Source organism: Gadus morhua, chromosome 5 (genome assembly GCF_902167405.1).
Source record: "Gadus morhua chromosome 5, gadMor3.0, whole genome shotgun sequence".
In the NCBI taxonomy this organism is placed as follows: Eukaryota; Metazoa; Chordata; class Actinopteri; order Gadiformes; family Gadidae; genus Gadus; species Gadus morhua.
Genome location: NC_044052.1, coordinates 20309122 through 20334345, shown reverse-complemented (window position 1 = coordinate 20334345; position 25224 = coordinate 20309122). Strand labels below are relative to the sequence as shown.

The 25224-nt window shown below is 47.9% G+C and overlaps 2 protein-coding genes across 3 annotated transcripts; both read left to right on the top strand.

The window, feature by feature from the left end:
- Positions 1–145: 145 nt before the first annotated feature.
- On the top strand, positions 146–4415 carry LOC115544528 (G8 domain-containing protein DDB_G0286311-like). The gene is made up of 2 exons (XM_030357528.1): positions 146–411; positions 3928–4415. Exon 2 carries the CDS (start codon positions 3937–3939, stop codon positions 4318–4320), a length of 384 nt encoding a protein of 127 aa, XP_030213388.1. The 5' UTR covers positions 146–411; positions 3928–3936; the 3' UTR covers positions 4321–4415.
- A 619-nt stretch (positions 4416–5034) lies between these two features.
- loxl3b (lysyl oxidase-like 3b) lies at positions 5035–23657 on the top strand. Of its 2 annotated transcripts, XM_030357522.1 has the most exons (14): positions 5035–5198; positions 7701–7918; positions 10875–10940; positions 12083–12151; positions 12721–12925; positions 13374–13554; positions 15550–15704; positions 19322–19477; positions 20409–20568; positions 20965–21208; positions 21603–21718; positions 22019–22155; positions 22723–22834; positions 23254–23657. In XM_030357522.1, the coding sequence occupies exons 2-14, from the start codon at positions 7770–7772 to the stop codon at positions 23325–23327; spliced, it is 1824 nt and encodes a 607-aa protein (XP_030213382.1). In that variant the 5' UTR covers positions 5035–5198; positions 7701–7769; the 3' UTR covers positions 23328–23657. The 2 variants fall into 2 exon arrangements, with proteins under 2 accessions (XP_030213382.1, XP_030213383.1); XM_030357523.1 differs by lacking the exons at positions 12083–12151; positions 19322–19477 and adding an exon at positions 17736–17906.
- Positions 23658–25224: the final 1567 nt, after the last annotated feature.

Below are 25224 nucleotides of genomic sequence, written 5' to 3'. Positions count from 1 at the left end.
TGAAAGTAAAATGTATTCGCAAACAAAAACTCACTTTGCATAGTAACCTCCAGCACACTATGAAAGAGCCAGTGTCCCAACAAGGCCAACATCCAGCCCCCTTCAAGTCGTGCCGAGGTCCCCTCCTCCTCCTCCTCTGGCCCTTCCCGCCCACCTCCCCCTCCTCCCGGCCAGGGGTGTACAGCTGGCAATTTGCAGACGGAGAAAGTGAAAGGCGGTAATTGGCTGTTCGGTGGTCCTCTGAACCACAAATTAACCCCCCAGTGATTGAAGCATGAATTAGCGAAAGTGTGGAATATCTGCTGTCCCTCAAGAGCCGTTAGGCGTCGTAAAAGTCCCGATAATTAGACTGCACCACATCGGCTGGATCGGAGTCCACTGGCCGTCTCTTCTGGTGGGGAAAACAATAAGGTACGAGATCCAACCAGACGAACTAAATTACTTTAGGAGATGTGGGACGGGTGCGGGATGCGATCGAGTGGATAACGGGAAGGGGGGGACGGGGGACGGCGAGCCTCTGACAGTGAGACGGTTCGTCCGAAGCTCTTTGTTTTAAACAGTTGAGAGATGATGATGAGGTGAAGGAAAATTGTCAAATTTAAATGTGGAAAAGGTTTAGATAAGGTTGATATTGATACCGCATTGGATCCTCCACTCTTCGCTGTGTGGTTGAAACTTCTTGGAGGTTGTGGAGAGGTTTAGAGAGCTTCTGTGGATCCGTTGTGTAACCCTAGGGATATGGATGGGATGCACGGTGAACCCCGGTCCTCATGGTTTCATAACCAATGAAGGTTTGATAATCAATCATCAGTTTTATGAGACTTTCGGATCGCTTTTCCGATTTTGATGCTAGGAGTTTGAACTATTGAAATGAAAAGTCTTATGACAAAACTATTGTATTTTATAACCTCCACTTTACAGGTTACTTCACTTTGTTTCTGAGGTGATGTAATGCCTCAGTGGAATGCCATTTGAAACCCACCCAGAAGATAGTTTCAGAAGGTTAATAATAATAAGGCGTTATCTTATGAAATCAACCATCCTGGTTTAGCCACGTCCATCCGTGCCATGTGCTTACTGAGGTTTGATCTAAAATGACCGTTTTTAATTAAAGACAGACATTCAGGTACTCCGTCACGCCATGTCTTTCTGTGAGGGGAAAACTGCCCAGATGTGTGAGTGAGGCGTGCGCATGCGCGTCCCCGTGAGACTCGACTTGGGAGCGTTTTAACCTGCGGTCCTCCTACCAACCCCACACACTACCGTATGTGTGGCTCAGGGATCTAGTGGGGCCCTCAAGCTCAGAGATGGAGGCCTCGGTTCCATTGCTTTCGAGGTATCAATAGCAGGTCTATATGGCCGCCCTAGGCGACCCTAGTCATGATGCACAGACACGTTTTAAATGGATGTTTAGACAGCGAACACTAAAAGGTCTAAATGGGTCCACAGAAGCAGCCTTGAAATGTCGCACTGAAAGCCATGTTTAACCCCGTTGGATAAGGTCAATGACAAGTACACTACTATAGAGGCCGATCACGTGGCCACACACACGCACACACACACACACACACACACACACACACACACACACACACACACACACACACACACCACACACACACACACACACACACACACACACACACACACACACATTTAATTCTTTATTTGAATCCACCAATCACATTACAAGAGACAAGATTCAAATATTTCAGAGATAAGATAAGTTGTTCAAGGGTACAAAAAACATCTCCTGCGCCACACTGCCAGACTGCCTATCACTGCTGATATGGAGCAGAACTTTGCTAATTTTTTAGATTTTCTGCTGGAGAGCCCAGCTGAAAACACGGTTGTGGACATGCCCCAAGCTTCCAAAAATAAACACTATTAGCTTGCATTGGTAGCCTAGGTCCCTTAGAATTTCCAGAATGGGCTGGTATTTAAGGATTTTATCGTTGAAAGCCATTTCCATGTACAGATCACATACACAGCCTATCTCAAGTAAGGCGATCCGTAGCACTGTGACTAGGCACATGTTAGATACTAATGTCTAAAGTATATCTTTCTCTGCTGCATTAACGATGGCAGTTACAAGTTACAATGACACACACACACACACACACACACACGCACACACACAATGATGTTTTGGATTGAATTAGATTTGTTTTGGCTCCCCAAGTGCCTCTGTGTCTTTAAATCTCGGGGTATACTTTCCCCGCGTCGTCCGGTAAACAGCTGGCCAGATGTTTCACATCAGACCGCCACTGCAGACGTGCCGCTCTAAAGCAGTCTCCCCGTCTGTGACCTGATTGGACGAGCAGGTCCATCGGCCCTGCAGCCTGTTTGTTAGAGACAACGCTGAATAGAACTGTAATAACCTTAACCTTAACCCAGTTGGATTAACCTTAACCTTATTCTAGTTCTATTAATACACATGGATTAACGTTAACCTAACCTTAACCTTATTCCAGTTTCTATTAATACCCTTGGAAGAACCTTAAACTTATTCTAGTTCTATTAATACACCTGGAATAGCGTTAACCTAACCTTATTCCAGTTATATTACAACGGGAATAACCTAACCTTAACATAACCTTATATTCCAGTTGCTTTAATACAACTGAGTAACCTTAACCCTCTACCTTAATCCAGTTCCATTTATACAATGGGAATATCCTTACCTTAACCTTATTCCAGTTATATTAATACAAGTGGAATAACCTAACCTTAACCTTATTCTAATATCCTAACCTACCAAATGTAATAATCTAGTGCTTGGTGAATATGCTAAATTGTATTAATGGAACAGGAATATCTTGACATTAATCTAATTCACCAATCTAGTGTTGATGTGAGTTCGGGTGGTTAAAATGTCCCATCTGGGATAAATACCGTCTATCTTGTCCTGTCCGTGATGAATCTGTTCTGGTTTAATCTGTTGTTTGAGAGGGTTATGATAACCCTTAGTTAAGGACTCGTTTCATGCACCGAGTGTGTGACGTTTGACCCTCAGCCGACCAGTTGGCACGGCCCGCTGGGCAGACTGTGCGTGCGATGTCACTATAGGTTAGAGCCCGCCCCTCCTAGCCCCCCACAGTGATGTGATTGGTTGGTTTGGTTGATAATTGGTTATCATCGGTCGGTAGGCTCCTGTTTGTCTTGTCCACTCACAGAGATACTCAACGCGTCTGCATGAAAGGGGGAGGTTGGCTGATTGGCTTGTGACATAAAACCTGAATTGTGGCTGGTTGGTTCACCGAGTTTAAACAGTTATATTAATAACTTTAATAATTAATAATTAGAGCTGTCAGTTTAAACGCGTTATTAACGGCGTTAACGCAAACCCAAATTTAACGACGTTAAATTTTTTATCAGCGCGATTAACGCAATTATTTTATAAAAAAAAAAAATATATATATATTTTTTTTTTTTTTCTTTGGCTCAAAACAAAGAAGCAGTAGCCTGACTGCTATGTTCAAATGACATTTGTTCAAAGCAGTCGTTTAATTGCACTATAGGCTCTTTTTTGTATCGTCCTGTTTTGATCAGTGTATATGCCAATGTTGTTATCAATAAAAAATCATTTGCACAAGGCAAGCCGATGCACTTCACCATGTTAATAACAGAATTAAAATGAGAAGAATTATGGGACAAAAAAATCAAGGGATATTTAGCATAGAAAAAGAAATTGTGATTAATCGCGATTAATTAGAGTTAACTATGACATTAATGCGATTAATCACGATTAAATATTTTAATCGCTTGACAGCTCTATTAATAATATATAATATTAAGCACAAATATTTTCCAACAAGGTAAACACGGTCACTCTCCATTTCACATCGTTCCAAACCAATGACCCCACAATCTGACCTTTGACCTCTGACCTCTGACCCCATGTCCCCCCCCCCCCCCCCCGTCTAGCCTCCAGCCATGCCCCCCACAGCCAGCGGCTGTCCCCGGCCACCCTCCCTGTTGGTGCTGTGGCTGTCCGCCTCCACCCTCGCCCAGACCACGCCCAGGACCAGGACCACGCCCACGCCGGTGACCACGCCCAGGACCAGGACCACGCCCACGCCCCCGCCGGTGACCACGCCCAGGACCAGGACCACGCCCACGCCCCCGCCGGTGACCACGCCCAGGACCACGCCCACGCCCCCGCCGGTGACCACTGCCCCCGGCCCCCACCCCGGCCAAGCCCTCCCCCTCGGCAGCCCACGGCGACCGCCTCAAGTTCCGCCTGGTGGGGTACCCCCGCAAGCACAACGAGGGGCGCATCGAGGTCTTCTACCAGGGCGAGTGGGGCACCATCTGTGACGACGACTTCTCCCTGGCCAACGCCCAGGTGCTGTGCCGCCAGCTGGGCTTCGTCTCCGCCACGGGGTGGGCCCACAGCGCCAAGTACGGCAAGGGCCAAGGTGAGAGCCGGCCGCGTCTGCCTACTACTGCTCTCCTTTCCTGACGCACAAGACGGCGGTGGCACGTTAGCGCCCTCTCTGGTCGCAAGACGCAACTGCAGTCTGAACGCGGTTTAAAGGGGACATATTATAAACAACACTTAAAACAACACTTTTCCTGGGATCTGGGGTGTTGTTTTGTGTCTCTGGTGCTCCCACACGCATACATTTTTGAAAAAAGTCTGTACATGATTTTCTGAGTGAGATATGCATTTCTGAAGGTACCCCGCCTACTGCTACCAAACGAGCGATTCCGTTTCGGCGCCCCCTCCTACGTAGGAAGGGGGCACATTTGAATATTACTCCCCACTTCCCCACTCCCCTCCAATCAGAGCATAGCTAAGATTTTGTGGACCAGCGGACGAGCAGCTCCGGCGGGGCGAAAGTTTGACTATTATTCAATTATAACTAGTAGTAATCAACTTAAAAGTATTGACAGAAATACATTTCTATCAGGGTGTCGGTGAGTTGAGGGTATCACAAATGTTGACCCATGACCTCCACCCCATGACCTCCACCCCTTTGGATGGGGCTTTGTAAGCTGAACGGTTGTCTCTCTTTCTCTGGTGCTCAGGGAAGATCTGGCTGGACAACGTGCTGTGCAACGGCGGCGAGAAGAGCATCGACGCCTGCAAGTCTCGCGGCTGGGGCAGCAGCGACTGCACCCACGATGAGGACGCCGGGGTGGTCTGCAAGGACGAGAGGATCCCCGGCTTCGTGGACTCCAACGTCATCGACGTACGTAGCCAACGTGTTCATTAGCTGCAGTGGGATGAATAAGAGAGCGCATGTAAACATTGTGTTCATTCGCTGTAGTGTGAAGACTAAAGGCTTCCGAAGAATTTGTTGCCTTGCGGGCTGTGATTGGTCTGCTCACTTAAACCCGACGCAGAACCAAAACCAAAACCAAAACCAGCGTTGACGTGGAACCATAAGCAGCCTTTAAAAGAGCGTATGCAAACAGCGTGTTCATTCGCTGTAGCATGAGGTTAACGCTTGTAAACAAGGTGTTCATTCGCTGTAGTATGAGGTGAACTTTTGTAAAGAGCGTGTTTATAAGCAGCAGTAAAGTATGTTGACTAAGGAAGCGTATAAACAGCATGTTCATTTACTGTAGTGTAGTTTGAGGAGAAAGTAGGTAAACAACATGTTGATTCAATGTTGTAGTAATGCAGTACGACTGTGAGGTTACCTCAGCTCCCCCCCCCCCCCCCCCCCCCCCCCCCCCCCCCCCCCCCCCCCCCCCCCCCAACTGGGACGTGGTGGGAGCGATGGTTTCAGAGAGAAATCAGCCTGGAAGTCGGTATACGTTATGCTCCCTGCCCCGCAGCCAATAGACTGCACGATCAGCCATGTGTTCGGCATCTACCACGCTCCTTAGGTCGCTCCCAGCTAAGGCTAAGCATACAGACAGCAGGGCCTGGAACCAGTTAACACAGCAGGTCCTTACTGGCTACGTGTTCATGCTTGGCATTTAGCTACAGTAGCTAGCTACTGAAGGGACACGGTGTCGGTCATACTTTAAGGAGGGTAGCGACACAGCAACACCGAAACGTTTGGCATAAAAACAACACTTCAAGTTTCTGTCGTTGAACGAATGAACGATCTACCGTTCTGTGTTTCCCGTCTGGGACTATGAAGGTCCCATCCTTTATAATAAGGAGATGCGTCTACCAAAGTGACTCGAGAATGCCTTACGTCTGAAATACAGATCATTCAAATGTCCTTAAAGGTGACATATTATACCACCAGGTACGCGTGGTATTAGCCGTTAGAAGCCGTTTTGAAAGTCAGCCTCTTCTGACATCAAAAGTGGGCGTGTCCAACTAGAGGTACAATGGATAGATCACTCTACCAGCCTACCCAGTGGACTGAAGCAAACATTCCTCATCTGTCCAGCACACATCTAGGTGGACACGCCCACTGGTGGTGTCAGAAGAGGCCGATTCCCAAAGCGGCTTGTAACGGCTAATCACATTCGCACCTGGTGGTATAATATGTCGCCTTTAAGGAGCAGGTGGGGTCTGGCGTCCTGCTCCGGGACACAAACACCTCAGTCTGTGGGTATCGGGGCATGAACCCGGTTCCTATGTACCGTTATAGAAGCCTTGCCTTGCGATCTCCTAGACTTATGGACTACAGGGGGCCGGGCTGAGCCTGGGAGCCAGGCCCTCAGACTACGTGCTGAGCTCACCTGCTTTCAGTTATCTCACACATGCCTCATGTGGTGAGGACCAGAGAGTGACGGAAGAAAGAGGAAAACATTTCACAATCTGTAATTCTGGTTGGCGTTACGTTTGTCCCTCGGGAGCGAACTTCCAAACAAACGTGGTGTCGAGGCGGGGATCACTGACACACGCCTGCCAGAGTCTCTCCGCTGAAGCGCGACTGAGGTGATTTACTGCAGAGAGAGAGAGAGGGAGGGAGGGAGGGAGGGAGGGAGGAGAGAGAGAGAGAGAGAGGAGAGAGAGAGAGAGAGAGAGAGAGAGAGAGAGAGAGACCATGACTCATCCCCCCGTCTGCTCCAGTCATTCAGAGGAATTTAAATGCGTTACAGAGATGACGGGATCAGGTCGTAACTGTGCTTTGTTCATCATGTGTGTGTCGCTGATTTGGTCAACACTCTCCCTCTCAGATCTGGGCCTCCATTTCCCAAACATAATAACCTATTATAGCTGAGTGTAGTTTCTTGATGGACATTTATTTATTTATTGATAAAAAATCAATAAATAAATAACAATAACACAATAACAAATTATTTATTTGTTATTGTGTAGGACATTTGGTCGGTTTCAGGGTCTTTATTCCTCCAGCCAAAGACTTTTGTAACCTAATATTTTATACACATTGAGTGAAAAAGCAGCCAAGAGTGAATCCCCTTCTAGACCCAGGACAGTACTGAGCAGGTGGGGGTCACCAAGTTGCTCAAGGATCGGGGTTTCGAACCCACAACCCTTCTGACAGAACACGCATGTGGTTAAGGTGGCGACAGCAGCTCAGGAGGGTGAGGGGGTTGATTTGTAACTGGAAGGTTGCTAGTTCGATCCCCGGCTCGAGTGTGGAGGTGTCCCTGAGCGAGACGCCTCACCCTCACTGCTCCCGACGAGCCGGCTGTCGCCCTGTAGGGTTGACTCGCTGTCAGTGTGTGAATGAACGGTCGTAAGTCGCTTTTGGATAAAAGCGTCTTAAATGGAAACAGAGAAATATTGCGTGTTCCTCCTTCGTCACCTCCGCCCACAGGCCCACGTGGACGAGAACAAGGTGGAGGAGGTGCGGCTGCGAGTGGTGGTGGGCGGAGCCAAAAGGAGGATGCCCGTGACGGAGGGCGTGCTTGAGGTGAAGCACAAGGACAGCTGGACCCAGGTCTGTGACCTGGGCTGGACCCCCAAGAACACGCGGGTGGTGTGCGGGATGCTGGGGTTCCCCCACGAGCGGAAGGTCAACAAGAAGTTCTACAAGTAAGCGGCCGCGGGCCAACATGCTTACAAAATTATTTAAACGACTATAAAGCGTCATGTTGATGTTCCGATACCATTTTTTCCTTTCTGATACCGATACAGATTCCTGAACTTGAGTATCGGCCGATACCGAGTATATACCGATACAGCGTCTAGCATTGTAACTACTAATAGCCCTTGTTCTTATTGAAGGGTTCTCTTACGATGTCAGTATCGTATGGTCGGTCCACCTACTTATTTTTTCAGAACTAACTATAATTATATTACATTTGTATTCTTGTAGTTATGCGTCCGTGCAGCCAATGCATCCGACCATTACCGAACGCAGAATAACACTGCACGTGTTTTGAAATGATCTTTGCCTGCGTAGTAGGCAGCATCGGAGGAATTTCCGATACTTATATCGGTATCGGAAAACAACTCTACCCATTAGTGACATCACACGTGGGAGTATCCAACCCGATGTCGGCTGGACGGAGCAGCAGTCCAGTTGGTACAGGCCACAGCTGTGCTATATACAAATCTCCTAACGCAGGGTTTTCGCAGAGGTCCTTTCCGATTGGCTCGAATTGTTCCCAGGTGTCGTCATTTGTCAGTTACGTCATCCGGCACAAACGTAGGCCAATCAGAAACAACAAGTGCGCAGAGTGCTGCCGTCCCTTTGGTCGTGTTGCTCTTTGGACGAGTCCTGAACACACACAACCTCCCAAATTGGTTTGGGGAAGTCTAGACATTCAACACCACACTGTGAGTCATCGGCTTTGAGAGAAGCCTGAAGCGTAGGAGTAGGAAACAATGGCGAGATCTCACATTACATTACTTACATTTGAGTCCATTTAATATTATTATACATATATATTATCGACATGAGAGATTGCATTCATACGCATCATTTTTGTTTTTGAAAACGTATAATGAGAAAGGTCACTCCACCGTTGAGCGGATTTAAACCGATATTTCTCATCACCTCAGACTCATTAGAACGTTACAAGATAAGGTTATATGTTGTCGATTCAGATTTCTTTGTATGCAGTCTTTTTCAACATTTCTGGCCAAGATATGGCAGAGGTTGAACCACTGCCACAGGCAGCCTGTAGTTAGCTAAGAGCAACACATGCTGCACATGCTAGGTGTAGCTAAGAGCACATGCTACACATGGGACCAACGCATGCTAGGTGTAGCTAAGAGCACATGCTACACATGGGACCAACGCATGCTAGGTGTAGCTAGGAGCACATGCTACACATGGGACCAACGCATGCTAGACGTAGCTAAGAGCACATGCTACACATGGGACCAACGCGTGCTAGATGTAGCTAAGATCACTCGCAACCTCTCCTGAACTCTCTCTCCTGCCCTCCTCAGATTCCCTGTATACCTCCCACCTCTCTTTCCTTGCCTCCTCCCTCTCCTCTCCATAGGCCTCTCCTCTCTCCCCGTCTCTACCCCGACTCCTCCCTCCTCCCTCCCCCCTCCCCCCCCCCCCCCCCCCCACCCAGCTCCTCCCTTCACAGCAGTACGAGGGGAAACATGGGCTTTCTCAGTTGCGTGTGAAGGTGAGGACCGGATGGAAAACCGCCGGAGTACTGCGGAAGAGGAGGTGGAGGAGGAGCAGGGAGGGACGGAGAGAGGTGGAGAGAAGGATAGGAGGAGGCAGGGACGGGGAGAGGGACAGATGGAAGAGGAGGTGGAGGAGGAGGAGGAGGATGAGGAGGAGGATGGGTGGATGAGTAGGAAAAGAGGGACGGGTGTAGGAATGGAGGTTGGCATTTCCAGATCACACTGGTTGTAGCGGGGGTCTGAAGAAACAGAGAAAGCATCAATAGCAGGACTGTTCCTCTTCTCTCAGCACACCGAGCGGGAACTCTGAGGTCCATGGTTTCATTTTGTGGAAAACTGAAGAGCCCCTCGCGGACCACCAGGTGTCGTGTTGATTGGCTAATGATCATCAGACCAGTTGGAAAAAGAGGGGACCTTTAAAAATTGACCAGACACAATTCCTGCATTCAGATTACTGAGCCACTGTTTGGTACTTGGCAAGCGCTGCTGAATCTGTTGTGTTTGTTTTTCCATCGTTTCCTCCGTCGAAAAGATGGCAGATGGACCATAGCCACAGTGGAAGAACCAGTCTTCACGTTATGAAAGACAGGCCAGACAGCAGACAGAATCCGAGCCAAAACCCAAATTGTCTAACCTCCCATGAACTTCTTTTGTTTGTCTGGAAGGCAGATGTGAAGACATCTCAGTTTAATAAGCTAGAAGGACGGTGGTTGTGTGGGTTCTCGTAAAAAAACAAAGGACAATCACAAAACACAATCAAATATTTATAATCACACCCAAAATATCCAGAGTTTTGACTTGCCAGTCCCACTCAGCCGATCACAGAAGAACTCAATCAATCAGTCTAAGAGAGATGGAAAACATGATTTCCACAGACATTAAGAGTGTCTGTCGCGGCTGTGTGAAGCATTACCGCGTGTGCATACCGCTCATGAAGAATGTATGCTCTCCACTCTAATGGCCGCCCGGCAGCGCGCTGTTTACCCTTCGCCAGTGCCACTTCCTGTCCAGACAGGAACGCACTCCGGCTCGCCTCTCTGTCCACACGCCGGGCTGTCTCGGTGAACCCAATGACAGGACGCCAAGGCCGGTCTGTTGCCTTTGTACAGCCTCCGTAATCCCGGTCTCACATTATCACGACAGCGTCTAGCAGAAGATTAGCAATGACCCTTCGACAGCCTGATGTGTAGATGTACGTGTGTATGTGTGTGTGTGTGTGTGTGTGTGTGTTTCTTGGCTGTCCGCATACAAGACAGCTTCCTGTGTAAACGCAGCCTCGAGGCCTGTACTGTACTATGAACTGTGTGAGTGTGTGTTTGTGTGTGGTCGTGTGTGTGATTCGACTGTGCTGTACTCTGCTGTGTGTGATGTTCTGGTGGCTGTTGGACTGTTGCAGAACGATCATAAAGAGGGCAGCGGTGAAAGTCTCCAAGCCAAAGGTTAACGGGACGGCCAGTGCAAGGTATCCACTCGCGGGCTAACCCACCGTCCCATTGAGACAGTGGGTTCCCGGACACGTAGCTTAGCTCCGGTCGCTAGCTAGTTTCGAGGCGGGTTTCTCTGCATGTGTGGAAACCCTTTAGCCCTTTCTATTGGTCGTTATAGTTTGTAGCTGTAGTCTCATCGTAGCCTGGTTCTTCCTTGAACACATTTCCTGGCCGGGACAAACACCAACAGATTTGATAAAGTCATATTGGCCTGTAACTTTCCAGAAGAAAAACAAAAGCCTAATATCAATCACAGAGTGCAATAAATTGATGATTTATTATCACAACGATGCCTTGAAGGCTAAGTGCGGAAGTGGATCTGTTTCAGTGATTAGTTTTATGATTTGGACTCGGTTAACCTCCTCGTGATGCGACAGATGTGATCCAATCTGAGCCTGGTTTGTCTGGCCAGGACATAATGTTTTTCCAGGATTAATTCCTTCCAATAAAAACACAACAGCCTTGAATTCTCTGCCCTGTTAGCTGTCCATGGATGAGCTCAGACCATCAGGGGTATTATACAAGGAATACACACAAGCATGCGGTCATTTACCAAGCCCACAAGTGTAGGAGACTGTCCATGAGACAATACGGCACATTGGCTAAATTATCGATTAGAGAACAATATTTAAATGGTATGGTAAAATGGTTGCGGGTACAGTGGTTACAGGGGAGGCTTTGTGTGCAACAATATTATGGGATGTTAGATGGCTCTACATTCCAGTCAGCAACAAGGAGAGCCATTCAGGAGAAAGCATTGCTGTTGTCATTTTATTGTGTAATACTAGAATAACATAGTATTAACTACTCATAAGTATGTGATTAAACATGTAATTGATATTCATGTTACATGTAAAGTACTATTCATTATAATGATTATACGGATTTTCCATAAAACCATATAATCCTATAACCAAACAAGTAATGCAAATTTCTGCATTACATCGTCAAAATAAGTAACTTGAATTGATTTTTCTTCCTTTATTCATAAATTCAGAAAGAAAAACTTTTAAACATCCATCTTTAACATCATCAAGTGTATTCTTTGCAAGTGAAGACATCTGACAACATAATCTGATCTTGTGTTCATTGCCCCTAACCACTGTTTACATTGCAGGCAACCAACCAAAGCTAAAGCTAACGCTAAAGCTAACACTAAATCTAAACCCAGCGTCTCTGGCAAAAGGTAATCGGAGGACAAATGACCCGTCGGGGTACATTTGTTCCATGCAAGTTTTTCTTTTAACCAGCCGCTGTGAAACCATGATGCAACAGCATCATGTAGTTCATTCTCAGCGTCAGTGTCATCACCTTAGCCGTTCAACAAGGTTTATAACAATGTTTAAAAACGCTCCTGGGGTTTTGCAGTGAATGGCTGCGGCCGTTTGCTGCGTGTTTTGATTTGTGGGTATTTGTTGTTGTTGTTGTTGTTTACGTTGTTGTACAGTCATTTGCCATCAGCTTTATTACCCTAAAGGGCTGATTATGGGTCAAAGTCGACGCACCGCAAGGCGGTTTACGGACCTGTTACGTCCTTACATCCACCGCAAGGGCCTGACGTGCGCCTCCCAAAAATTGCGACGTTGCGTCGAGGCGACGCAGCAGCAAGGGCTGTGATTGGTCCGCTAATTAAAAGCCGACGCAGAACCAAAACAGGTTCTGCGTGGTCCTTGCGTCGCATCGACGTGGAACCATAATCAGCCCTTTACCCTGACCTAACCTTTACGCTGTGTGTAACCCCCCCCCCCTCCCTAGGCTGTCCCTGGAGCGGCAGAAGCACCACTTCCTGGTGCACTCGGTGGCGTGCACGGGCACGGAGGTGCACCTGGCCGCCTGCCCACTGGAGTTCAGCCGGCCCAACGCCACGGCCTGCCCGGGGGGCATGCCCGCCGTGGTCAGCTGCATGCCCGGGCCGCTCTTCACCCTCCACAGCAACGCCAAGAAGAAGCTCAAGATCTCGGTGAGCGGGCGCTAACCGGCTAGTCTCTGATGCTAACCTGCCTGTCCCTGATGCTAACCTGCTAGCCTCTGATGCTAACCAGCTAGTCCCTGATGCTAACCTGCTCATCTCTGATGCTAACCTTCTAGTCCCTGATGCTAACCTGCTAGTCTCTGATGCTAACCTGCTCGTCTCTGATGCTAACCTGCCTGTTCCGGATGCTGCCCTGCTAGTCTCTGATGCTAACCGGCTAGTCCCTGATGCTAACCTGCTAGCCTCTGATGCTAACATGCTAGCCTCTGATGCTAACCTGCCTGTCCCGGATGCTAACCTGCTAGTCTCTGATGCTAACCTGCCCTGTCCCGGATGCTGCCCTGCTAGTCCCTGATGCTAACCTGCTAGCCTCTGATGCTAACCTGCTAGTCCCGGATGCTAACCTGCTAGCGCTGTGCTCTGCGTCCCTCTCCAGGCCAACGTGCGGCTGAAGGGGGGGGCCCGGGTGGGGGAGGGCCGCGTGGAGGTCCTGAAGAACAGCCAGTGGGGGACGGTGTGCGACGACCGCTGGAGCCTGCAGTCGGCCAGCGTGGTGTGCAGGGAGCTGGGCTTCGGCAGTGCCAAGGAGGCCCTCACGGGGGCCCGCATGGGACAAGGTCAGGGCCCCGCCACCGCCACACACACACACATATAAAATGAGAACTCTTTCTTTTTTTCGCAATGCTTTAAGCTTTTATTATGGCTCCAAGTCGACGCAACCCAAGGGGGGTTACGGACCCATTAGGACCCCTCCTTGAGTCCACTGCAAGCGCCTGATGTGCGCCTCCCAAATATTGTAACCTTGCGTCGAGGCAACGTGGCAGCAAGGGCTGTGATTGGTCCGCTGACGTAACCCCTACGTAAACCCAGACGCAGAACCATAACAGGTTCACGAATGCGTCGAAGTGACTGCGTGGTCATTGCATTGCGTCACCGTGGAGCCATAACTAAGCCTTTACATTTACATTGAGACGTTTAGCCGTCAAAATGTCGTCGAGTGAGGACAATAACAGTAGAAGCTACAAAAACAAACTTTATAGCAACGCACTGCCTAGTGGCCGAGGAAAACCAGCTGGACAGAGTTACATAGGAATCAGAAACCCAAGGTTAGTCATCATGAATGGTTTTCATTGTGGTTTTATGAACTATTCCAGCAGTCATAGCATTCTGTTTCTGTAACCAGAGGTATTTACAAATAACGCTGGATGTGAGTGAGGGCATCAGAGGGGTTTTATGAATCCGGATTGTAAATGTTTGAGTGGTAGCATATGCCGTCTACGTCTGACCCTGAAACCAGATCAGGTTCGAGTATGTGCTGGAATGTTACGCTGTCCGTCCCAAAACAAAGTAAAAAAACAATGACATTCCGATGTCCACTCGCGCTACATTTTTTTAGCGTGCTTTGCGGAAGAAATCGCAAAGGGAAAGTTGCCAAACATGGACACAAGCCACTAAGTGAGTGTGTTCACCTCCCGTTGCTTCGACCGCTGTCGCTGGCGTCAGACTACAGATGCTCTGACTGCTCACCATTGTGGAGCCGTCAGTCGTTACCGTGGTGATATGAGGCAGGAGCCGCGGTCTAATCTCGGAGGTCATCCGCCATTGAGGGCTTTAATACCTGAGGGAGGATGGGGGAGATGAACCCTAGCGGAGGAGGCATCCCGGGAATGGGAGGAATGTGTGGAGGAGAGTGGGAGAGGGTCGTGAGCAGCTTTACACTGCGCCTCAACCTTCACACTCGCTGTGATTATGTTTCGGCGGAAAGTTCTCAATTGTTTAGACTAGTGTGTGGGAGCAAGGCATCACACACACAATAACACAGCCAAACACGTACAGAGAAACACACACATACTCCTATTGAATAATCTGACTCAGGATCCAGGAAAAGAAATTTGTCTGAGGAGATTTCTCAGAAAGTGTCTGTGTGTACATAAGTGTGTGTGTGTGTGTGTATGTGTTGATGCGCGTGCGCATGTGTGTATGTCCAAGAGTTTCGATCACAGACTGTCTTTGAGCAGAGGGCATTCCTCTAGTGATGTCACAAACCGCAGGAAAGCTTTTTACATTTTTCACATAAACAGCCTCAGTAGCTTCCTCAGATGTCCTTTAAGGACAGCAAAGATCTCTTAGCATGCAAAACCGCGGAAAATTAGTTTCCTAATCTGCCTGCCTTCCTGTTTACTTTTCCGTGTGTGTCTGTCTGTCAATTTTCCGGTCTGCCCGTGTATGCTTGTTGGTTTGTTTGTGTGTGTGTGTGTGTGTGTGTGTGTGTCTGTCTGTCAATTTCCCGGACTGCCCGTATGCTTGTTGGTTTGTTTGTACTTGTGTGTGTGTGTGTGTGTGTGTGTGTGTGTGTGTGTGTGTGTGTGTGTGTGTGTGTATATGTGTGTGTGTGCATGTATATGTGTGTATTTATATGTGTGTGTGTGTGTGTGTGTGTGTGTGTGTGTGTGTGTGTGTGTGTGTATGTGTGTGTGCATGTATATGTATATGTGTGTATTTATATGTGTGTATGTGTGTTTATGTGTGTGTGTGTGTGTGTGTGTGTGTGTGTGTGTGTGTGTGTGTGTGTGTGTGTGTGTGTGTGTGTGTGTGTGTGTGTGTGTGTGTAGGCATGGGCCCCATCCACATGAACGAGGTGCGCTGCACTGGCCTGGAGCGCAGCCTGTGGGCGTGTCCCTTTAAGAACGTCACCAAGGAGGACTGCAGCCACACAGAGGACGCGGCCGTGCGCTGCCACGTGCCCTACATGGGCCTGGAGGACTCGGTCAGACCCTCTCCCTCCTACCACCTCCGCCCCTGTCTGTCTGGCCCCTCGCCCATCTGACCCTGGGGGGGGCCGGGACCCCCAGAAAGTCTGGGAGAGGGGTTCCCTTCATACGCGCGTTGTGAATCAAAATGCAGTCTAGGGCTGAACGATTCGGGGAAATAATCGAGTTGCGATTATTTCAACCAATATTGCGATTTTTATTTTTATTTTTAAAGTTCCTTATGTTCTGTATTATTCGATAAACCAGCAATAAATCATTCTGGGGTGTGATCAACACAACATTGGAAGCAGTCAACATATACTGCTTTTTCCTTCAGGCCAGGCCTATGTGTTGAGATGAATTGATGCATGAATTGATATTATAGCATCTTTATTTATCTATTGAATTGTTAAAGGATAAGAAATACAAATTTTACTGATCTCCAGTCAATAACAGTAAGAAATCAAAAATTAAATAATTGTCAAAGACTTTGGGATTTGCAAATCGCATTACATCGCAATGTAGGTTTGAATTTGATTGATCGATCAGCCCTAATGCAGTCTGAAACATCCACTCCGTTCCCGCTGAAAAAGTCGGACTGTTAACGTCACTTGTCCGACTTTTCCGTGTTTGGTCAAGGAAACGGAGACCCTGTTTCTTTTCGCAACACCAGTATGAAGCAGAACTCTCTTGAATTATATAATATTATATATCATATTATTTTAGACTATAGTCCAGCGTGACGGTTTGCCTTTAACGAAGGTTTGCTGGAAAAATAATTCGGAGGCATTATCAGGGCAGAATGTGATATTATTCCTGTATTCTTGGATATTCTATCTCATTGATCAAATGTTACCCGTAAACTGAACACAATGTTAATCCAACGTTATGAAAGTAGTTTGGTTGATATTTCTCTGTCATATTAGAAAAGCACTGAGCAATATATATACTGAGAAAAGTATTTCTAACCCCAGTATATAAGATGTATATATATCCTTATATACATCATATATTCAGATGTTTCCCTCCCCTTGAGATCAGCGATTGAGAATTAACACTGATTGATCACAACATACACAATCTACCTCTCTCTATTCTGTCTTCAAGCTCCACTGTCTCTAACCTCACCATTCTAACCCTTACTGCATATTATAAAATTAAATATATATTAACTTTCTGGTCTTCACAACTATTAACATACTTAACATTGCATTGGTTTTCTTCAAATGTTGTAAATCCCCAAAACCGTGTGCATATGTTTTGGGGACTGATACATGATTGTTTTTGTGGCGTCTACCCTAACATGCTTCTGATGAAGGGCATGGCTGGAATCAGGTCCACATGTTGCTAGCCAATGCCTTTCATGGCTCCCATTGACACACGTGGACAGTCTGGGCAGAGTACAGTAAGAGATTATTAGTCTCTTAACCGTTGATCAACAAATTTAAAGCAGCAGTCCGTGCTAATGCTTCAACAAATATTTCTTACATAATATGAGGAACTTCAAATTGTACTTTCAATGCAAATATTGTCACATTAAAAAAGTAACACATCACAATGCAAGGTAATCAGAAATTCAGACGGAAAAATTATGCTATCCTCAGATGCTAATGTAGCATAATTTGAAGCCGTTGGTTAGCATCTTACACGGCCAGCGACCCAGCCCGTCTGTGTGTGTCCACGACGCTAGCCCCGTCATGCTAGCCGCTAGCCCCGTCATGCTAGCCGCTAGCCCCGTCATGCTAGCCCCGTCATGCTAGCCGCTAGCCCCGTCTTGCTAGCCGCTAGCCCCGTCATGCTAGCCGCTAGCCCCGTCATGCTAGCCGCTAGCCCCGTCATGCTAGACGCTAGCCCCCTCATGCTAGCCGCTAGCCCCGCCATGCTAGCCGCTAGCCCCGCCATGCTAGCCGCTAGCCCCGTCATGCTAGCCGCTAGCCCCGTCATGCTAGCCGCTAGCCCCGTCATGATAGCCGCTAGCCCCGTCATGCTAGCCGCTAGTCCCGTCATGCTAGCCGCTTACCGCCGACTCACCGCTGTACCCCTCGCAGATCCGCCTGACGGGAGGACGCACGCGGTACGAGGGCCGTGTGGAGGTCCTGGGCCCCGGGCCCAACCGGACCCACAGCTGGGGCTTGATCTGCGGGGAGAGCTGGGGCAGCAAGGAGGTCACTGTGGCCTGCAGGCAGCTAGGCCTGGGCTACGCTAACCAGGGCCTGAAAGTAGGTTACTTACCCACGCTAAGCTAATAGCTCCACGCAGTGACACTGGTACGACCCTCTAGGCTAGGGGATGGAGGGGATGACAAAACCAACTCTAACAGTGAAGAATCTTGGTTTCACAAGTAAATAAAAGGGGTAATTATAACAAAAGAATATCAAGTCCAAAATAAGCTGTACATCAGGGTGAGCCACGGCCAAAATAATAAACATAACAGACGTACAGTAAAACAAAAACAGTCTTTCTGATTCCAACGAAAAACCAAGGTTAAGCCTAGCTCCCTAACGTCAGAAAAAAAAGGCGAAAAAAGGGGCACCAAATAAAAGGTTGTTCAACACCTAAAGCAAAATATGACAAAGAATAAAGCAAAATAAAGTAAGTAACAGACACTTAGGTTAGCTTAGCTTCTTTAGCTAGGGATGGTCGGCTAAAACTGGATCAATAATGGACCTCGCTGGAGGCGGGCCTGACATCACACAGATCCTCTGCACTGAAAGGGATCCACTGACCCAGTGTCTCATCATGGGACCCGAGATGAACAGGTTTCCACTCCGCTGGTCAACGTTCTTTCTCTCGATGTTCTTCATCGAAGGAGATAATGAAAGGGAGTACGGACCGCAGCCCTGTCTAAATTTAAACCCAGAGAAGGATGTGTGGTTTGGCAGTGCTGGGACTGGAAGCAGCGCAACACACTGTCAGACTAAACACACCAACCCCGCTATCACATCAAACCAGCCCCGTGGAAGGCACCGCGGACCGCATCCCTGGAACCCACTGAGGGCCCCACCCAGGTCCTCAGCGACAAGACAAGCAGCTCCCTCTACCAACCAGTGTACTTTCAAACTGTTACATATTACAGATTACTGCCATTGGAAGGCAATACTTTCCTTTTAAATATCAAGCCAAACTCATAACATCCCCAAACTACAGTAGCCGAAGAGTCCGCCGTCCACTATGGGACCTGTGATTGACAAGCTCCCACAAAACTACCTCAGGGGTCACCGTGCACCGTCTCCCCACGCCTGAAGCCCCCCCCCCCCCCCACACACCTTATCAGCCATTGCTTATGGCGTAAGGTTCTCATCTTTAAAGCATGCTGAAAGAAAACCAAAAATATTTTGTCCCATTTGATGGTAACAGCATTACTCAACGCAGCCACCTGCTACCCAAATGATATGAGAGACGAGTCATATTACTTTATCACTGCTACAAAGTAATATACCGCTGTAACGCGTTACCCTGCCCCCCCCCACACTGCTAATAACCAATAACCGCTAGCCCGCCGCGCAACGCTTTCACGGCTACACTAACCGGAACGCGGAACTCCGTGCGAACTCACGAACGCGGAGAACCCCCGACGAAGGTCCCGGTCCGGACACGCCCCCCCCTCTAACGCCCCCTAGGCCCCCGCCTGCAGGTGCGGATTGTGGGCGGGCGGACGAATTATGAGGGCCGTGTGGAGGTAGAGGTGGGCCCGCGGTGGGGGACAGTGTGCAGCGCGGGCTGGACCACCAAGGAGGCCATGGTGGTGTGCAGGCAGCTAGGCCTGGGCTACTCCATGCACGCCGTCTCTGTGAGTAGGAGGTTTGGATTAAGGTGGACTGTTTGGAGGAATAGATAAACTACGGTGTTAGTGTGTGTTGGGGGGGGGGGGGGGGGCGGGGGGGGGATATTTTTGGGTGTGTTTAAGGTCAATCAGTGCGGCTTGTTGACGCTTTGGTTTTTTTAAAAGTCCCTTTATATGGTTAGCAGTAAATCTGAGGAAAACATATTTTTCAATTACCGGTAAAGATCATTGAGTGTCAAAAAAGAATTGATAAACAACATTGAAAGAAATCGTCCCATTAAAATAATTCCGTTTCCCAGGGCTAGCCTGCCCTGGGTGATCTTAAACATGCTGTTTGGTAAGACATCCTCAACAGCGCCATCTTCTGACCAATCTTGTCTAAGCAAGGAAGTGCCAAGGGTTTATCTAAGAGTATGATATAGGTAAGATCAGGTACCACACAATCAAAGAGGTGCGATTCGATTGGCTATGATGGGGGTCCGAACAGCTTTAAAAGCTGATTGGTTGAAAGTGTATGCCCACCTTCTCGGGATGCGACCCCAACCAAGACTATTGCCTATTTCAGAGGAAGTTGGGGTCACATGTCTTGAAGGGATAGTGATGGTTGGCTTGTGAAAATATGTTCACTAAAGCTGTCGTGTCTCATCTGTGTTTGTCCTGGTGTGTCTGTGTGTGTCCATCTGTATGTGTCTCTGACCATCTCTCTTTCTGTCTCTCTGTCCGTCTCCCTGTCCCTCCTCTCTCTGTGTGTGTCCCGTCTTTGTGTGTGTCTCTGTGTGTCTCTCTGTCCTTTTCCCTGTACGTCCCCCTGTGTATGTCTGTGTCTGTGTGTGTCTATGTCCGTGTGTGTGTGTGTGTGTGTGTGTGTGTGTGTGTGTGTGTGTGTGTGTGTGTGTGTGTGTGTGTGTGTGTGTGTGTGTGTCGATCCGGCGGTCAGGAAACGTGGTACTGGGACAGCAGCAACGTGACGGAGATGGTGATGAGCGGGGTAAAGTGCACCGGGGCGGAGATGTCGCTGAGCCAGTGTCAGCACCACAAGGTCCTCAACTGCCAGAAGACCGCCGCCAAGTTCGCTGCTGGGGTTATCTGCTCCGAGTGTGAGTTCCCACACGCACGTAAACACACATAAACGTACGCGCACACACACGTACATATATACATACCACGCACGCGAGCGAACACGCATACATGCACAAGGACGCATGCGTTCACACATATACACACACTCACTCACAATCACACACGGACGCACGCATGTACCCGCACACACACACACACACACACACGCACACTCAGACAGACACATTCAATGCACCTGCATAGAAACACACATGCACACACACGCAAAGGGATATTTCGCTGGGTTTCGGACCCCTTACTGGACGTTCCTGCCTACTTACATAAACAAATGGTTTCCAACGCATACACCGCCCCGCATATCACCGCAATGCTCCGCCAGGTCCCAACATGTCTCCTTCCCCCCCCCGAACCAGCGGCCTCGGACCTGGTCCTGAACGCGCCGGTGGTCCAGGAGACGGTCTACATCGAGGACCGCCCGCTCCACATGCTGTACTGCGCCGCCGAGGAGAACTGCCTGTCCAAGACGGCGGCCAGCGCCAACTGGCCCTACGGCCACCGCCGCCTGCTGCGCTTCTCCTCCCAGATACACAACATCGGCCGCTCCGACTTCAGGCCCAAGGCCGGACGCCACTCCTGGGTCTGGCACGCCTGCCACGGGTAGGACCTCCGCCTCCACCTAGCACTTCCTGTTTAAGTTTCACTTTCACTTTCACTTTCTGTTTCACTTCCACTCAATTTCGTTTTGAGGTTGTTTTCAAAGGTTACATTTGGCTTCCTTTTTATTGTATTGTAAGCAGATACTGGCTTAAATGAATTTGTAATCATTGAGCAAATGCTTCTGTCCATCGTTATTTTCGATACATGGTATTAAGGAGCAGGTAGGAGTTAGGCGGAGTCTTGCTCAAGGTGCCTACAGGTAGACTGTGGACGTCGAGGATTGGAACCCAGAACCTCTCGTGGGATTCAAACACCCTGGCCTCTAGAGTACAGTCCTACCTCTGTGATGAGCTGGTGTGTGTTCTGATGCTATTGTGTGTATTGCGGTGTGCAGCCACTACCACAGCATGGACATCTTCACCCACTATGACCTGCTCACCTCCAATGGTACCAAAGTGGCCGAGGGACACAAGGCCAGCTTCTGTCTGGAGGACAGCGAATGCTATGAAGGTCAGAAGAACCAAAGAGAAAGACGCTCTTACCCTCCTGCAAGTACTGCAGGAGAAATACTTTACACAGTGCAATACTTTGGTCAAGGTTAACGTCCTCTATCCAGTATTCGATTGAATTTCAAGTTCTGAAATGCAATGCTCCAAAACGATCAAAACGATTTACAAAGTCTGTAAAACATGCATCACTATTACGTGAGTTTTTACTGAGACAATATTCCGTAGAGCTATTCCCAGTGCCGTTCCCAGGAAGGAGATTTGGTTTTGTGTCTGATGCATAAACAAGAGGGTCTCTCTCCAGGGATCTCCAAACGCTACGAGTGCGCCAACTTCGGGGAGCAGGGTGTGACGGTGGGCTGCTGGGATCTGTACCGCCACGACATCGACTGCCAGTGGATCGACATCACAGACGTCAAGCCAGGGAACTACATCCTACAAGTAAGGAGCGAGGACGGGGGAGCGTCATGGCCTCCGACCTGGCAGTCGCCAAACATTTGGGATTACGGAATCACGTCGGAATTGAGGTTGTGATTCATCGGGAGGTTAGGGTTGGGAAGACAAGATACAGATGTTTTGGGGTAGTTTTCTAGCGTGCATACAAGTGAGGGAACGGGAAACTAAAGCTGAGTAGAAACTTCCTGTCAGACATCAGCACTGCCAGAGTTAGACACTCAAGGAGAGCCAAGAGCAACTTGGAAAACCCACTGGAAAGACAGCACCCTCTAGGGACAAACACTGGTCATTGCAGTTGCACCTAAACATAAAAACGAGGTCGTCATTACACTACCAGGCAGGTCACATATACAGAATAAAATACACAGATATAAAATATATACAGTAAAGGCTGTAATATGTTGGTCAATTTGCAAATATACTTCAACTAATACTGCGTATTTAGACCAGAGAGAGAGAGAGAGAGCGCGAGAGCAAGAGAGAGAGAGAGGCAGGCTCTGTTTCTGTGGCTCTGTGCGATGCTGATATCTGCCTCCTCCCCCGCCCCTTCAGATCGTTATAAATCCAAACTTTGAGGTGGCGGAGAGCGACTTCACCAACAACGCCATGAAGTGTAACTGTAAATACGACGGCCATCGCATCTGGCTGCACAACTGTCACAACGGTAAGCAAACGCACACAACGAAAACACACAGACTAAACACAGACTATGGGATGTTTGTCAAGGGCGGCATGTTGCCCAGGAGGTAGAGCTGGTTGGCTGGTAACCAGAAGGCTGCTGGTTGAATCCACGGAGTGTCGAGGTGTCACTGAGCAAGACACCTCACCCTAAGTGTCTGAATGTGTGTATGAATGGGTGAATGTTGGCCAATATTGTAAAATGCTTTGAGCGGCATGTATGTACTAAGTTAATACTTACATAAAAAATCCAACTCTAAGCAACGTACTGTGGGTGAGTTAGATATTTTATGCGAGTATTTATTCGTGACATACATCCCATGTACAACCCTTACTGGATTTACAGTTGTTGTTTAAATGCAACATTTTGAATAACTTTATTTGTATGTTGTTTCCCGTGTGAAGGCGATGCCTTCAGCGAAGAGGCGGAGCGTCTGTTTGAGAAGTACCCGGGTCAGCTCAACAACCACATCTCTTAACGCGCACCTCGCCGTCTGCGTCGACGTTGTTAGTTTTATTTTTTTATTACCTACGTTCGTACATTTTATAGAACACTTCTCACGAGTCAGAAAGATTTACATCAAGAACCCCTTTTGTTGGCCTTGCGACCCGTATTCCTCGCCCCTCACCCCCTCTGATTGGTTGGTTGTTGTTCCGGTTGATGACGCCATGACACTTCATATCATCCATCAGGGAATGTTTTTTTTACAAAGAGTTACTATACTTGAATATTCGAGTGCTACTCTATTTCTAAGCTAGTTTTAAGTTCAACGTAAGCTTATGTTACGTTTTGTTAAACGACAGGAATACCTACAACCAGTGGTGTAGTCTATTTTGTTGTAGTGGGTATACTGTGATGATTCCCTCCCAGCCTCGTACAAACCCGTCCCACCGGTACGTGTACGTGTGTGGCGCTTATGGGGTGTCGCACCACACTCACCAACGCAGGGGTCTACAACCCGCTGATTTAAGAGTATAACGATTATCTACAATCATGGAAAGCTGAGTAGGTTTATCAGTTTTAATAACAGTATGAACAAATAAAACACAAAAATGACCAGTTTTCCTTTGTATATCTATAGTAGCAATAGCACATGCTAAACAAGGACAAAATCAAAATAATTTAATGAACTATTTACAATCATGGCTAACCAGTGCATGAGAAAGAGATGACAGGAGACTAATGGCTCTTTAAATTGCTCTAATTTGAGCTCTTACTGTTGTTATGTAACATTCCATACAGTCATTGAATTGTGTAAAAGTGTGAAATTACTGCACCTTAAAAATGACCATGAATTAGCTATACTCTCATTTGCATAGTGATTAACATTATGAATTTCAATTCTGTATAACAACTGTATGATTCCCTCCACTCTAACCAGGGATGCCCGTTTTTAAATTCCCTAGCCTGACACCCAGTCTGAAAGGCTGGCCAGGGGTTCTCATCTAAAAGTAACAAGGAGATATAAAGTGGGATTAAAACATTGTCTTCTGTTGACTACTTATTATGTGGTTAACACATTAATATGGGAGGACTGGACACGCACACCCACACGCATGCACACGCACGCACACACACGCGAGAAGGAGGGGCCCGCCAACTAACGTGCAGAGATGCAGGGGCAGCTTCGCGCTTCGTAACAGAGACAGGGCAGAGCGCGAGTGCGCATGGGGAATTTTATGAATGGTGAATGTAGGAGATAACTTCCCCTGCTTAAAGTATTTAATTGCAGTTATACCCAACCGGTATTTGCGAAAAATAAACACAGAAGTGAAAGATCTGTCACAAGACGATTGATACGTATCTGTGCACATTTTTAAGCGGGTATACGCAAATCCTGGTGCGTTCCTAGTGGGTATACAGCGTATACCTGCGTATCACGTAGACTACACCACTGCCTACAACATGTTTGTTTTGTCCTTGTCCGACTGTGCAGATGTCTCCTTTGTGATGTTATTGGTTGAGATGTAGTTTCGTTTTCTTTGTTCCCATTAAGTTCAACTCAAGAGGGATATGATTAAAAGCTATCATTCAAAGGTTTGTTCAAACGCTCGAATTCCCTTCCAGAAGGCTGACGATTTCGGATTGTGTCTTTTCATTTGCTACCGTTGTTTTCTAAAACCCATGGTTTAAGGACACATATTTTCTGCTTGTATTTATTTCTGGGTTGTTTATCAGCACTTTTGTCATCTCTTAAATTCTCCCACATGCCATCCACATCCTCTGTATGCATGCCATGTTATATTGGGAATTAACACAGTCAAACAGCCATGCACAATGTATGCCATGTATGTAAAGCAAATCTAGTCAAATTTACCTGAATAAAAAAAAGCAGACTGATTTCTTGTCATCAGCCTGCCAAACATTTTCTAACC